Raw genomic sequence first — 14,587 nt, forward strand, 5'->3', positions numbered from 1 at the left:
GAAAAATACACCTGGGCCGGTCTCCACGAAACAGATTTTATTTTCCTCTCCAGGATCTTTAAAACTGATTTATGAGTCAGACTGAGGTAAGCATTCCCCTTTGTGTTTCATCTGCAGCACTTACAGGGTCACAGTGACATTTTGAATTATAAAAGGGCTGCCAGAGTTCTAGCACAGAAAATTCCCCTCCCAGATTTATTCTGTTTGAGAGAAAGTCCTGGAGAAGGGATGTGAAAGCAGTCTTTTTCCGTCAAGCTTCTCTTTTAACTCAAGCACATGGTCTTACACATCCTATTGTTAGCTTGCAAGTCGGACAGGTAATAATTACCCATCTCCTCCTGGTTTCCTTGCTGTAGGCTCCTCCCTGGCCACACTGCTTAGCAGTGTTTCGGTACATCCCTCTGTCAATCCCGAACGTCTCCTTCGCTTTATAAACATGTAAACAACACGTGTCTATCACTTTCACTGTTGCTGAGAAACAGGTATTGAATTCTCCATTGCTGGTAGGGTTTAGTCCAGGCCATAGGGGATTGCTAATAGGGAACCCTGTTTAAAAGGCTTTGGTTCTGAGCATTTCAGTCTGGTATAGGTGGATCAGATTGGTTCACAGTGCACACAGATCCAGTCGGTTCACCACTGCTTCTTTGCTGTTTGCTGTCATTGCTTGCTTCTTTCCTCCAAGCCCTGAAAATTCTGAGGCTATCATGTGAGCGAATCAGGAAAAATAAGAGAAGTTGGTATACTCCCTTCCCTTTTTTCCTCCTATAATGATACAGAAAATACCGTTTCTTGTGCTCCAAGTCTTACTTCACTCTCTTGATATAAATAACATGTCCTCCCTCCCCCTTCCCTGGAGGGCAGCCTGGGACCCAGTGACCAAACAGCTCCAGGCTCTTTAATTAAGATTAATAGCCCATAAACTCAGAGACTTTGTAGGAGTCTTTGACACATGTCATCTCAAGCTTTACAAGGTCACATCTGCAAATGCCACATAAACACACGTGACACGAAGCCGAAAAGTTTTCCTCCTTTGCATATACTTTTTGGTGAATGACTTGGCCATGGTTTATTCCAAAGAGAAATGATGTCTGTTGGACATGATTTGAGGGGAATTCCTGGGAGCAAAGGATAGGAAGAACAGAGGTTTGGGACTAGATGAGGCACCGCTGGAGGACCGCAGGACGGTGAACCCCGCGGCTGCCGGGCACTGGGCAGAAGCGCCGGGGTTTCCTGGCATCCCCTGGCGGCTGCTGAAACCCTTGCTGGCAGAGGTGCCTCAGTCAACGTCGCCGATGATCCCACAGTGGCGGGAAAAAGAAGAAGGCGGTGTCAAGGACACCCCGGACCGTCCTTCTCCTGGCCCTCGCCCCTGATCGGGTCTGACGCAGCCGGGCTCTCGGCGGGATTAATGGATCCGCAAGGGGGCGGGTGGGTCTGCGTGGCGGGGCTGTGGGCCTTACAGAGCCCCGGGACCAGTACCTTGGCTCGACCGCCCAACGCCGCGAGAGGCCGGACGCCAAGGCCTAGTCCTTCTGTTTAACCGCAAAGACTGCCTGACCCCAGCCAGCAGCAGACCCACCCCACACGGCTCTGCTCGACCGGAACCCTGGCCCTCTCCCACCACCGGCTCCGCCCTCGGCCCCGCCCAGCTCTCCTTCGGGCCCGCCCATGACCTTCTCTCACCACCGGCTCCGCCCTCTTCCCCGCCCAGCTCTCCTCCGGCCCCGCCCAGGACCTTCTCCCACCACCGGCTCCGCCCTCGGCCACGCCCGGCTCCGCTAAGGCCCCGCCCCCGGCCCGCTCCCACCACTAGCTCTGTCCCCCCGAGCCCTCCCCCGGTCCCGCCCAGACCGGAAGAGGCGCGGGCACCCGGCGCTTATAGGGCCAGGAATGAGGGTGCCGCCGCCGCCTAGTCAGTCGTACGTCTGTTGAGTCCCCGCCGCCGCTGTGCTGTCGTCGCGGCGCCCCCGCCCGGTCCTCCGCTTGCCCGCACCGCCCCCCGGAGCCGGCCGGCCGGGCGCGGAGCCAGAGCCGAGTCCCCGCCATGCCGGCCCGGCTGTTGCTGCTGTTGGCGCTGCTGCTGTCGGTCCTCGGGGTGAGTGGCCAGGGAGCGTGGGGTGGGAGACAGCTCGGGGCGGTCCCGGTCGTGGCCAGGGGAGGGTCGCTCCGGCCACTGGGGCCGGAGTCCGAGCCCGTCGCGTGGCTGCGGCGGCGGCGGCCGAGGCCCAGCGCGTCCCCGCGGAGGCTCCGGCCGGGCGCAGGAGGCGGCGCGGGGCCGGGAGCGCCTCTGCCCGGCCGGAGTCGCGATCCGCACCCGCGGAGGCGTCCGCCACTCTGTCACGAGCGGCGGCTCCGGAGGACCCGTGGGTTCCGATGCAACTTTGTGGCACCCTGAGCGGCCCTGGGTCTTTGGTAGGCTGCCTCACCTGCCGGACCCTCCCCACAGGTGGACGCCGGCTCTGCTCGGCGGTGGCCATCGAGGAAGGACGGAAAGGGCCGGGTAATCGAGGGGAGGGGAATGTCTTGGATTTCTAATCCTTGTTTGAACTTTGAAAAACGCGAAAATTTTGAGAAACGAACGTAACAGGGAATGGGTGCGCATTTTACCCAGGGGCTTGATTCTTATTCTGCTTACCTGGTGTTAATACCTCGCTATTAGGAGACAGGAGGCTTCCTTTTGTACCTCAAGACGTCTTTAAGCCAGTTAAACTGTGGGGGTATAACTTTTTTTCTTTTTTTTTCTTTAAGACCCCATATGGGACAGAGATGAGGCTGCTTCAAAACTTTAAATGAAAGACTATTCACCCGACAGCATCGTGGGGTGGTCAGAAATGTCTACATCTTTTTTCTGGAGGAGAATGAAAATGTCTAGTTTACATTTCTTTACCTAACTATTTACTGCCTTCACTCAGGCTGTGGATTTGCCTGAGGAGAACATTTTGTGGGAGCACAGCTTTTTTCTTCTGGCTGAAACAACCTAAATTATAGAGTGCTTTTTAAAAAACCTATCGTTCCGGATGTGGCCATGGCACATTTGCTCAGGTTCTGTTTAATGACCTCCACTGTGTACTGCTCAGAATAGCATGTGCCAGGTGTCCAGGTGGAGAATTGACTTGTGTGTACCTGAGTGCACGGTGTGAACTTTGGAGGGTATGCATTTCAGGCAAATAGTCTGTGCTCTTGGAGTAACAAGAATTCGGCAACAGCTGAGGTAATAAATAAGATCACCTTTTTCAAATTCAGGTTTTTTAATAGTTAAATCCATACACACTTTGTTCATGATAGGACTTGCATAAGTTAAGTATTTTTGCATCTTTAAACAAAATCCACTTTCACAACTAGGGTCAGGTTTTGAACTTGAACCCTTCACCTTGGATTGGTTAACTGCTGCCTGGCATCTATTAACAAATAATAGTATAAACACAATGATCCAACATGTGAAACGGAAAGTGATCATTTCATAATTTCATATTGTCAGGGCCTCAATGTATATAGTTTCCTTTGCCATATCTTTCCATTAGCTATTCTTTCACTAGGTTCTAGCGTTTTAGTTATTGTATAACTTATGCTGAGGAGACAAAAATAACTATTTAGCTTTAGTTGGTACTACAGCTTCAATTCATGTAAATATTCTCAAGTTGTATTTAGAAATCCATACTTCTCAGAATTCATAGTAAAATATTCTAGACTCTTGTCAAAAGGTTATATTTTAGTGCAACTGCTTGTTAAGTGAAAGATCAGAATTGAAATAAAAATCTTGACTCCCCCCCAAACATAGTGAGAATCTTTTTTTTAAAGTCCCAGCAAAACACTTTGCAAAGTTTGCAGTTAAGCTAGTGATGTCTTGCAGAACGTACTCATTACAAAATCAGACAAACCTGAGTTCTAACTGGTCACTTGCTAGCTTTACACCCAGGCAAATTATTTTACTTTTTATTAAAGACTTCTGAAATGTGAAATGGGGACAGCTGACAGTGTGAAGGCAACCTGCATATAATAGAAAGTAAATATTAATTCTTTTTTGATGGTATTTCTTTTTGATTGAAGAAGTAACTCGTGCACTGGAGGCAGTAGTGTGATTTTTCTTTCAGTGTATGTCTGATTGAGCCAGACCTGGACTCGTTACAGGCTGATATTCTACGCTACCAGACTCAAAATACAATATCATCAGTATTATTAAGCATTTGAGGCTGTCTTTTGTTAATCCAGAATTTAGTCAGTGAGTTTTCCTTCTTCCCAGACCCTAGTGTTGGTTTGTGTTACAGTCTCACAGTCACGTGGTCCTTATTTTATGGTGTTAAGGTGCCCCTTCTCTCAATCCATAACGTGAAGAAAAATGCTTTTTTTCAGTTACAATAAGCAAAATTGCTTTTATTGAGCCAGTGTTTTGGTTTTAGAGGGGAGTAAAAAAAAAAAAAAAAAAGTCACTGAGAACTGAGGACCACGTGTACCAGAAACACATTCAAAGTATCATCTGAGAGATTAACTAGAAATGTTGTCCTTACTTAGCATTTATTTTGATAGTTATTACCTGCATAAATTATCCTAATAGGGGATATCAGGGTATTTATACTGAGGCCATGAGTAGAATATTAAGCTCCTACCATCACTAAGCTCGTACCGTCAGGTTGTCTGATCATGAAATTGAATTGTAGTTGTGCACGTGTGTTTTTGTATGGTTCTATTAACTTGCCTGCACACCCAGCTTTCTTCAGTAGTGTAGCTTCTCAGCACAAGAGGAAATGCATGTGAGAGTTACTCTAGAGAGAGTTCAGTGATAGACCATACTCCTGAATATAAAACCAGTGAGCTAAATTAAGGTCGTTTCTCTCTGGATAGAACAGTACTGCCTGCATTGGCCAGAGAAATATCATCATTTGCCTGCCTCAGGTTTTGACCCCATTTTTCAGAGCAAAGAATTGTGGGATAACCATATCGTTTTCATTTGAAACCTTTGGTTTCAGGATCTAAAGTAATCATTAGATTCAATGTTTTGTATGTTTTATAATAATCAAATGTACTCCCTAAATAGATGTCATAGGGAAGAAAAGCCTAATATATCATTGTAATGGATTCAGTTTTTATTATGTACTGTTAACTTGGGACCTGCAACCTAGCAATATGATCAGAATGTGATGCTGGCTTGAAAAATAGGGACAGTGAATCATAGTCCATGAATAATAAATATGCTGCCAGATATATTTCCCAGAAGCCGGGGCTTTTTTTTTTTTTTCCTCATCTTTATCTTTACTTATATCCCAGGTTTGGTTTCAGACTTCCTGCCTCAGAGCAACTTATTATCATAGATACTTAAATGAGTGCAACAGATCAGTACTTGTTGAGAAAAGTGGAACTTAAAATCTTCGTCATAAGGTCCTTGCTTGCATTCCTTTTTTTTTTTTATTTTAAGTTACTTTTAGACAGTCTCTACATCACTTCTGATTATCTCATGATTCTTGTTCATGTACAAAAACACAGCAAATACAACAGTATAAAAATGTGTTGTATATTTTTGTTTAGCATCTTTCGCAGGATGTTTCCTGTCACCTGTTAGGAAATGTTCTGAGTACACCATTGTGTTTATTCCTTTTAGTAGCACTCTGTAAACTTTCATCCAGACAGAAAGCATTTGCCCCTTCTGCACCCGGCCCGGGTTGGAGGCTGGAGCCACAAGTGGTCAGGGTTGGCTTGGTAGTAAGCTGTCTTTTGCCTAGCCATTGCCCAGCTGGGGTCATTTGTGTTGTTTCTGGTTTCCCCACTATTATAAGGAAAGGCTTATATTATTCTTCAAGTGTGTTGTGTGTTTGGTGATGTCTGTATGATAACATGGGAAGGTAAAAAAAAAAAAATTCCTCAAAAGTAATCATCTACATTGTAGTAAAGTTAGAAAAGATAGATGAGCCTTAAAAAAAAAAAAGCAAAACTTCTAGACAGTTTTATTGAGATATAATTCACATCCTAAACAATCTACCCACTTAAACTGTACAATTCAATGTTTTTAGTATATTCACAGTTGTGCAACTCTCGGTTCTGGACATTTCATGTAAGTGGAATCATACAATAATGCAGTCTTTTGTGACTGGCTTCTTTCATTTAGCAAAATATTTTCAAGGTTCATCTATATTGTAGCATGTATCGGTACTTCATTCCATTTTATTGCCAAATGATATTCCATTGTATGGTTATTTTGTCAGTTAATGGACATTTGGGTGTTTCTTTTTTTCTTTTATCTCTTTTTTTTTTTTTTTTTTGCTGTTATAAATAAAGCTGCCGTGAACATTTGTGTTCAAGTTTTTGGGTGGACATGTGTTTTCATTTCTCTTGGGTACATACCCAGGAGTGGGATTGCTGGGTCATATGGTAACTATGTTTATCCTTCTGAGGATCTACCAGACTGTTTTCCAAAGCTGCAGTGCCATTTTACATTCCCACCTGCAGTATCTCCACATCCCTGCTAACACTTGTTATTAACTGTTCTTTTTTGTTATAGCCTTGCTAGAGGGTGTGAAGTGATATCTTGTGGTTTTGATTTGCATTTCCCTGAAAGCTAATCTGTTAACATGTTGATATATATCTGTCCAGACTTCTTTTTCTGTGCACATATTTACATAGATAATGTTTTTCATTCCCAAACTGGAACATATAGTAGATCTTTCTATGTCAGTAAACTTAGTTCTGCAATATTATTCATTGGCTGCATAGTACTTGAATGTAGCACAATTGGACCATTCAGCCATTTAGATATTGAAGTTGTTTTTAATTTTCACTACTCTAAACAATGTAATGAACCTTCTTCTAAACTTTTGCAGGCATCTTAACTACTTACTTATTTTCTTGGGATGTATTCCTAGAACTGGAATTTGATGGTTTTGTGTACTCCTTTATAGCTGCCTTTTCCAGCCGCCAAGCAATGTTGGGAGGCTGTTTTTAAAAAGCACAAAACTAACCTTAAACTGGTTTTAGGATAGCCATTTTAAAGTAAGTTGTTTTCTTTTAACAGTATGGATTTTGAATCAGTTGAAAGTGGGATGCTTAGATTTTGTTTTGTTTATATTTTGAAGTTGCAAATACCCACTGCAGTGTCTTGATGCTGCCTTATGTACTGAAAAGCTAATGAGAAAATGTTTTATTTCTATTTGTTAAGTAACTTGTTTGCAGTGGTTTCATATCAGCTTTCTAGCAGATGTGGCTCCCATGAGAGTCCTGAGATCCCTTGGGGTAATTCTGCAAGTTTGGTTTTGAGGGGAGCCCACCTCCCACAGACAAGAGTCTTTCTATAGTCAGTTGTGAGGCCATTTAAAGCTTTGCCTTGAGACTGTTAATATTATAAAGAGTTGATTCATTGATTGTCTCTTTAGGAGTCCACAATTCTCAAAATATATGGCTTGTCAATAAACCTGTTTTTCCTAGAAGGAAACAAGGACAGCTTGGGACAGTAAAGTAATACTTTTGGTGTTTTTGTTTGTTTGTTTTGTTTTTTTTTTATTTCCTCACAAACATACCTGAGCTTATTCATCCAATGAATGTTGTCCCTTTCAAAATAATCACCCCTGAAGGGTCAATTTTCATGTCATATAAATCAGTCTGTTTTTATTTTTGCTACTTCATTTTTTAGTAATTCATTTAGCCCATTTAATAATCAACTTTAAAACAAAAAAGGAACCCAAAGAAGGCAAATATTCACTCTTAAGCTCACTGTCTTTACACAACTTAAAATATTTCCCAATTCCTTCTAGTCTTCGCTTGAATATAACTTTTACATGGTTTATGCTGCAGTTTTGACCAAAATTGTTATTACTCAGCTTGATTATACAATTTATTGACGATACTTGGATTTGATTTTCAGTTGGTTTGTAAAAACCAAATCTGTCCTCAAATGAGCAGGACTTCTACCACTCAGGGGATTCAAAAGTATATTCTTTTAAGGGAATTTCCAAAAAATTCCAGAAATATTTTGAGCAATGGGCACATAGATGAATAAATGTACATCCTCCCAAGGTAATTAAAATCTGAATCTATTAGACTGCTAGAAAGGATCTTGGCCGTTCTAGTCCAATGGTCAGTTTTATCCCTCACCCATTTGCACATAAGGAATATCATGCATGTCTGTCAGTAATGGTGGGAGCACGTGAGAATCTTGGAGAATGGTGTTTGGGGCATATACCACCACCCTCTCTCTGGCATTACCCTCCCCTCCCAAGATAAAAAATCACTAACCCGCTTTGCTCCCACAGTAGACCGATGAGGAAGCTGTGGCCAGAGAGGGCTGGTGACCTGGCTAAGGTCATGGGTTGGGGGCAGAACTGAACCTCGAACCTAGACCCCCGGTTTCCCTTTAGAGCAGCCCCTGCAGTGCTTACACCCTGGTGTGCTTGTTGAGAATATATCAGTCCAGCCACCCCATTTGCTCCCTAAGTGGACCACATGTGTTGCTGTGAGGGATGGGGTCTATAGGACTGGGCAGGTAGGCTTTCCTATAAGCTTCAGGAGACATGCTGGGAAATTGAGTCGTGGCTCCTAAGAGCATGCCTATTACCCCTTGTTTAAGGGGTAAGATGCAGCATTGAGATGGAAATGCTCTCTTCACCTGAGAATCTCTGTCCAGGAAACTGACTGTTTTCACCTCTGGAGTCAAATCCTGCCAATAGGTGAGCAGAGATTAAAAGAGGCCCTTAAACCTAATTCACCGTTTAAGCTCGTTTCTTTCTTGGAGTCTAATAATATCCAAGCAGGTGCATGTTTTTCAGTAACATCTCACCCAGTAACATTTCTGAAATTGAAAGTTCACGTCTTAGAAGCCTTTAACTAAAGTTGCTCTTCCCTAGTGCAGCCAGACCTTGGCCAAGTAATCCTGAAAAGATAGAGCCCTCTAATTATCTGAATGGCTGGGGGTATTTGCCTTCGCAGAGGTCCCCACCTCCCAAGCAGTTCTGGCACCCGGGAAAGGGTCTGTGAGGATAGGAGAGCATGGTCATGGTCATAGCTTTTGGACCACAATAGAGGGACTCAGGATAGCTTAGGTGGATCCCAGAAGGGCAGTGTAACGAGGGAGAGGAAGGGGCCAGGAAGGGTGCCTTGGGGTAGGGGGTATCTCATTTCCCTCTCTGGTTTGTCCGGGAGTGTAGGGACCCCGTCTTGCTTATTTTGCATCCTCTGTGGCATGGGCACTCAGCAAATGATGGAATCCCTCTTTGAGGCTCCCTAAGACGAATACAATAAGGGACTGTTACTAGTGGGACTATTTACTTAGGGAGGATATTGCTTTAGCTGTGTTCTTTAGTGGGATTTCCTCCGTCTCCTTCTACAGAATCAGAAGGGCTCCTAGGATGCTTGCTTGGGTGGGCATGGCTATGTGTGTGGTGCCCTCTTGATGGGCTCCTCGTTTCGGTAAAGAGGTTATTTTTTCCATTGCTACACCCTGTAAGATAAATGGCTTGTGTTTATTCCATGTCAGTTTCATTTTTCACTCAGCATGATATTTCACTATTAAAAAAAGAACCTTGATCCAGCATTGTCCTCTTAGGTATTAAACATGATTCCCCTAGTTAGTAGACTAATTTATAATTATAATTCAAAACCACACTTTTTTCCAGTAGATTATTTCTGCCCCCTCTGTTTCAGATGTGGAAATCATTGTCTAGGCCACAGGAGTGTTTGTCATGGAAACTGGCTTTTTTCATACATTTTCTGAACAATGAGCGCCGTCAGATTCCCTGAACCTGACCTTATCGCTGATCTCCAGTTGGGTCAGAGCAGTTCATTGAGCAAATAAATCAGATCTCTTTTCTCTTAAAACAAATGAACCATGACTCGTGAGGGACCCTTGTGAGAGAGAGAAACACCTGTACAGAGGACCACAGCTGCAACCAGGAACGTGTCACTGAGGCAATGATTGTCAACACTGGCTCGGGTTAGACACCTGGAGTGACTTAAAAATAAAAACCCATGCCAGGCCCCACCCCAGGTGATTTAAATCAGACTCTCTGGGAGTGGAGGCTGGCATTAGTTCTCTTTGTAATTTTTTTTTTTTTTTTTCAATTTCCAGTTGACTCTAATGTGCAGCCAGGTTGAGAACTATTGTGTTAATGCCTTCAAGTAATTCCTGTCTCTTTAGTCCTGGACAGAGCAAATACACTGCATGGCTCAGCTTTTGGCTCATTTTACAGACAGGTGAGGATTGAAGTATTCTGCTAGTTAGTGGCAGACCTAGAAACCAAGATCCTATTATGTTTTTTTCCTCCTATACTGTACTGACCAGCTTTTAAAGAGCAGGTAATTCAAGACAGACGGATATTTTTTTCTTTGACTACTAACTGCTGGAATTGTTTTTCCTGTCATCTTTAACTGATAACTGGCATTATGTTCAAATTATGCTTCATTGGTGAATCATAAAAATGTTTAGAATTAGGTTACCTAACACTTATGTCTCTTTATTATTTTTGCCTTTTTTTACGTATTTAGTGGTCTAAGAAATCAAAACTACACTATTTTCCAGGTCCCTTTGTAGTACCCTGGCCAGTAAAAATCATCCTTGTGGTTCTAAAAGTGCCTACTGTAGCAAGAGTGAAGTTGCTAAGGGGAGTGGATAAAAGAGGAAGGAATTTGTGGAAGGGCTGAATTAGTTAAAGTACAAGAATGAAGCATATGGACCAAAAGGAATTTTTCCAATCAAGGTGAGAATGTATATGTTAGAAGTAGATTTCTGGAGTGTACCATTTGGGACTGTCCCCCCACTCCTGCCACTTTCCTATGAGAGCCATGGAGAGCTGGATATTCATCAGCCTTGCTGCCTGAGACGGGCAGCTGTTCCCCTGAAGGGTTTGGACAGCAGGTGCATAGCTGAAAGGCCTGACTGTAGAATGCAGGAGGTGACTGTCGGCTCAGAGACTGTACTAATCTCAGTTGTTGCTCAGCAAATTGTATCAGCTGGTTTAGAAACAAGAGGAAGCTCACTCACTTCTAAGCATCAATGGACTGAGCAGGACCAAATCTCCAGCTCTACTGGAACCATGTCAATAGAATTAGGAGGTCGCTCTTTGAGGAGAACCTCTGAACGGGACTTGGCATCTGACTTAACAGGGTTGTGTAAACTCCGGGACCAGGGCTATGTTTCCGGACTGAAGCTAATGCTGAAAGGAAACCTTGAGGGGTGGCTCCAGTTATCTACTCCTTGTGAGTAAGTGGAATATTTTATAGATAGACAGACACGGTTTTTCATTTCAGTTAGTTTTAAAATGAAGTTTAAAATAGGCACCGTCTTTTGTTTGCATACATGTTTTGACCCGTATGATGAAAATGTGCTTTCAGTGAAGTAGGAATCTGGAGATGAGGGGACCTGCAATAGCAAATAAGTTATTTCCCCTCTCAGTTTCCTCAGCTGTAAAACGAGGTAATGTAACTAGAAGATCTTTGCCGTATGCCTATTTCTAAATGACTTTCTAAATTAGGAATGCCATTTAGGATAAAGTGATTAGTCCCCCAGCTGTCTACTTTGCTGCAGCTTCACTTTCTCACCTGAGGAGGTAGAAGGTGGGAGAACTTTTTTGCTTTGAGCTCCCCAGCTTCCTAGCTCCTGAAAAGAGTAGAGCTACCCGTCCATCTAGTCATTCATTCATTCATCCAATAGTTTTGAGTGTGTATTAGGTGCCAAGCACTGTTCAAGGTGCATGGGACACATTTGTGAATGAAACAAAGACCCCCTGCCCAAGAACTTACATCTTCTTGGGAGCGAGACAGACAAGCAGCAAGAACATAAATACAGGAATTATGTAGAATGTGAGAGGGTGATCAACACAATGGAATAAGGAAAAAATTGAGCAGAGCAAGGGAGATGGGGACCTGGTAAGTTGCCATGACAGTGGGCTGTGGTCTCATCAGGTATTGCTCACCTGCCCTGTAGAGCCCCGTGGAAGCCTGTGACCTTCCCTGAACCCTGTACCCTCCTGGACTTGGAGCCCTTTCTGCTCTCAAGTGGGCATCACACTGTTTGGTGTTCGTGTGAATATACAGATCTGTGCTCTAGTTTGTTTCTGCCTGTTCTCCAGGAGGACTGGTGTTGACAGCTTTTGTGCATGTCCTAAAATCTTCAGCAAATATGGTGCATTAAGCAAGTGTGAATGTTTGTTTGTTTGTTTGTTTTAATGATGTTGCAAGAAATTTTAAAATTCTGTCAGAGATCCCCTGACTCAAGATTCAGAGCAAACAATTCTTTGATTTTTACAATGGTGCTGCTCCTAAATACACATAAGGTGTATATATTTTTTTATATTAAACAAAATTAAATTATATTTTCCCATTGTAGAAGTATTTATAATATCTCCAGATAAAATACTACAAAAATGTTTCAAAACCAGGTTTGAGGAATCTCTGACCTTAAGGGCAACACCAGACTCTGAACAATCCAGTGACCTCATCTTAAAGCTCTGTTGGGGTTATTTTCCACTTGTTGTGGTCTGGTTTTGCAAAGAAGAAAACGGTTTCCTTTACATACAGAGATTAAGAATGAATTTGTCTACCCCACCTCCATGGTTGCTAACATGACCACAGACATAGGGGACTGGTGGTTTGATGGGTTGAGCCCTCTACCATAAGTTTTACCCTTGGGAAGACGGTTGCTGCAAAGGAGAGGCTAGGCCTCCCTGTATTTGTGCCTAAGAGTCTCCTCCTGAATGCCTCTTTGTTGCTCAGATGTGGCCCTCTCTCTCTGGCTAAGCCAACTTGAAAGGTGAAATCACTGCCCTCCCCCCTACGTGGGATCAGACACCCAGGGAAGTGAATCTCCCTGGCAACGTGGAATATGACTCCCGGGGAGGAATGTAGACCCGGCATCGTGGGATGGAGAACATCTTCTTGACCAAAAGGGGGATGTGAAAGGAAATGAAATAAGCTTCAGTGGCAGAGAGATTCCAAAACGAGCCGAGAGATCACTCTGGTGGGCACTCTTACGCACACTTTAGACAACCTTTTTTAGGTTCTAAAGAATTGGGGTAGCTGGTGGTGGATACCTGAAACTATTAAACTACAACCCAGAACCCATGAATCTCGAAGACAGTTGTATAAAAATGTAGCTTATGAGGGGTGACAATGGGATTGGGAATGCCATAAGGACCAAACTCCACTTTGTCTAGTTTATGGATCGATGTGTAGAAAAGTAGGGGAAGCAAACAAACAGACAAAGGTACCTAGTGTTCTTTTTTACTTCAATTGCTCTTTTTCACTCTAATTATTATTCTTGTTATTTTTGTGTGTGTGCTAATGAAGGTGTCAGGGATTGATTTAGGTGATGAATGTACAACTATGTAATGGTACTGTAAACAATCGAAAGTACAATTTGTTTTGTATGACTGCGTGGTATGTGAATGTATCTCAATAAAATGATGATTAAAAAAAAAAAAAAAAAAAAAAAAGAATGAATTTGTCTTTAGTTTTGGTATTCAACTGCCTGGGAACCAAACCACAGTTGCTTCTAAAACCAACTCCATATCATCTTGATCTGATAGTTCAGCACTTGGAAATCTCTGGGGGTTCGATGCATGGGTATAGTTCAAACACTTATCTGATTGTGGTTTGGAGCAGAATAGGTATCCCCTTTTCAGTTTAGGCAATGGTTAGTTTGAGCTTATAGCCTGTATGTGTTCTTGGAAGTCACTAACACCATCCCACAAAACATTAGTTGATTTCTGTGGTATTTTCCCCCCTACTCTGAAGTCGAAAGTTAGAGTGAATCAGATTATTACTAATTTTTAATGTTGCAGTGTTTCAAGATAAATGGACACTGGGACATTCCAAATCAGGATTGGAATGACTGTGTTCAAAGTCATCAAGACTTCTAAACTTGCATATTCTTGTGGGTTTTGGACTTGTTTTGATTTGGTGGGTTAAGAAAAATCTAAAGTAAAGCCTGAAGAGAGAGATGAGGACCTGGTAGATCATGGATTGTTGTATGTTAGAGCTAAACAGCAACACCCAACCCAGTCTTTATATAGATTCAGAAACTGAGGCCCAGAGAAATTTAAGAGTCCAAACAAGAACTCATATCTGTGTCCCATCTCACCTTCTTTCAGCTTCATTCACCCAAAAACATCTACCAAGCATGTGCCAAGTTCATGGGGATACTTAAGGTACTTTTTTAAAGTTTGGAGTTTCAAGAGGATAAGTTATAGATTTTGGGTAGGCCAAGGCGTGAGAAGACAGCCTGAGCAAGTTAGTGTAGGCTCAAAATCAGAGAGAGACAGTTTTGGGGAATTGCTCTGGGCAGAGACTGCGGATGCTGCCAAGCTAGCATGAGGGAGGCCCAGTTGTGGAACTTGCCATCTTTCCTGTATTACAGTGATCCTCTACTAGATGGTCAGCTCCTTGAAGGCAGGAGTTACAGTCCTTGGGGCTCTAGTGCCTTATCCATAGCAGGACCCTTCCTTCTCTATATGTGTAGGATAAGGAGACAGTCCAGCCTGGGGATGGGGTTGAAATAAGTGAACTAGCATGTAAGAGATGGAAATAGAAGCATCAACCAGCAGGAAGAAGTGTGGAACAGAGTGCCTAGAAAAGACTGATAAATGCTCTAAATCCTTGCCAACCTGCTTGAGTA

The 14,587-nt window shown here is 43.2% G+C and overlaps 1 protein-coding gene across 3 annotated transcripts in view; it reads left to right on the plus strand.

Moving 5' to 3' along the window:
* Positions 1-1,864: 1,864 nt before the first annotated feature.
* The window catches only part of ERN1 (endoplasmic reticulum to nucleus signaling 1), a 101,555-nt gene continuing 88,832 nt past the window's right edge, over positions 1,865-14,587 (plus strand). For all 3 annotated transcript variants that reach the window (XM_037808480.1, XM_037808481.1, XM_037808482.1), the window contains exon 1: positions 1,865-2,095. In XM_037808480.1, coding sequence (XP_037664408.1) covers positions 2,045-2,095 — 51 coding nt within the window. In that variant the 5' untranslated portion in view covers positions 1,865-2,044. The remainder of the gene's footprint in view (positions 2,096-14,587) is intronic.

The sequence above is a fragment of the Choloepus didactylus genome, chromosome 18, assembly GCF_015220235.1.
Source record: "Choloepus didactylus isolate mChoDid1 chromosome 18, mChoDid1.pri, whole genome shotgun sequence".
Lineage (NCBI taxonomy): Eukaryota > Metazoa > Chordata > Mammalia > Pilosa > Megalonychidae > Choloepus > Choloepus didactylus.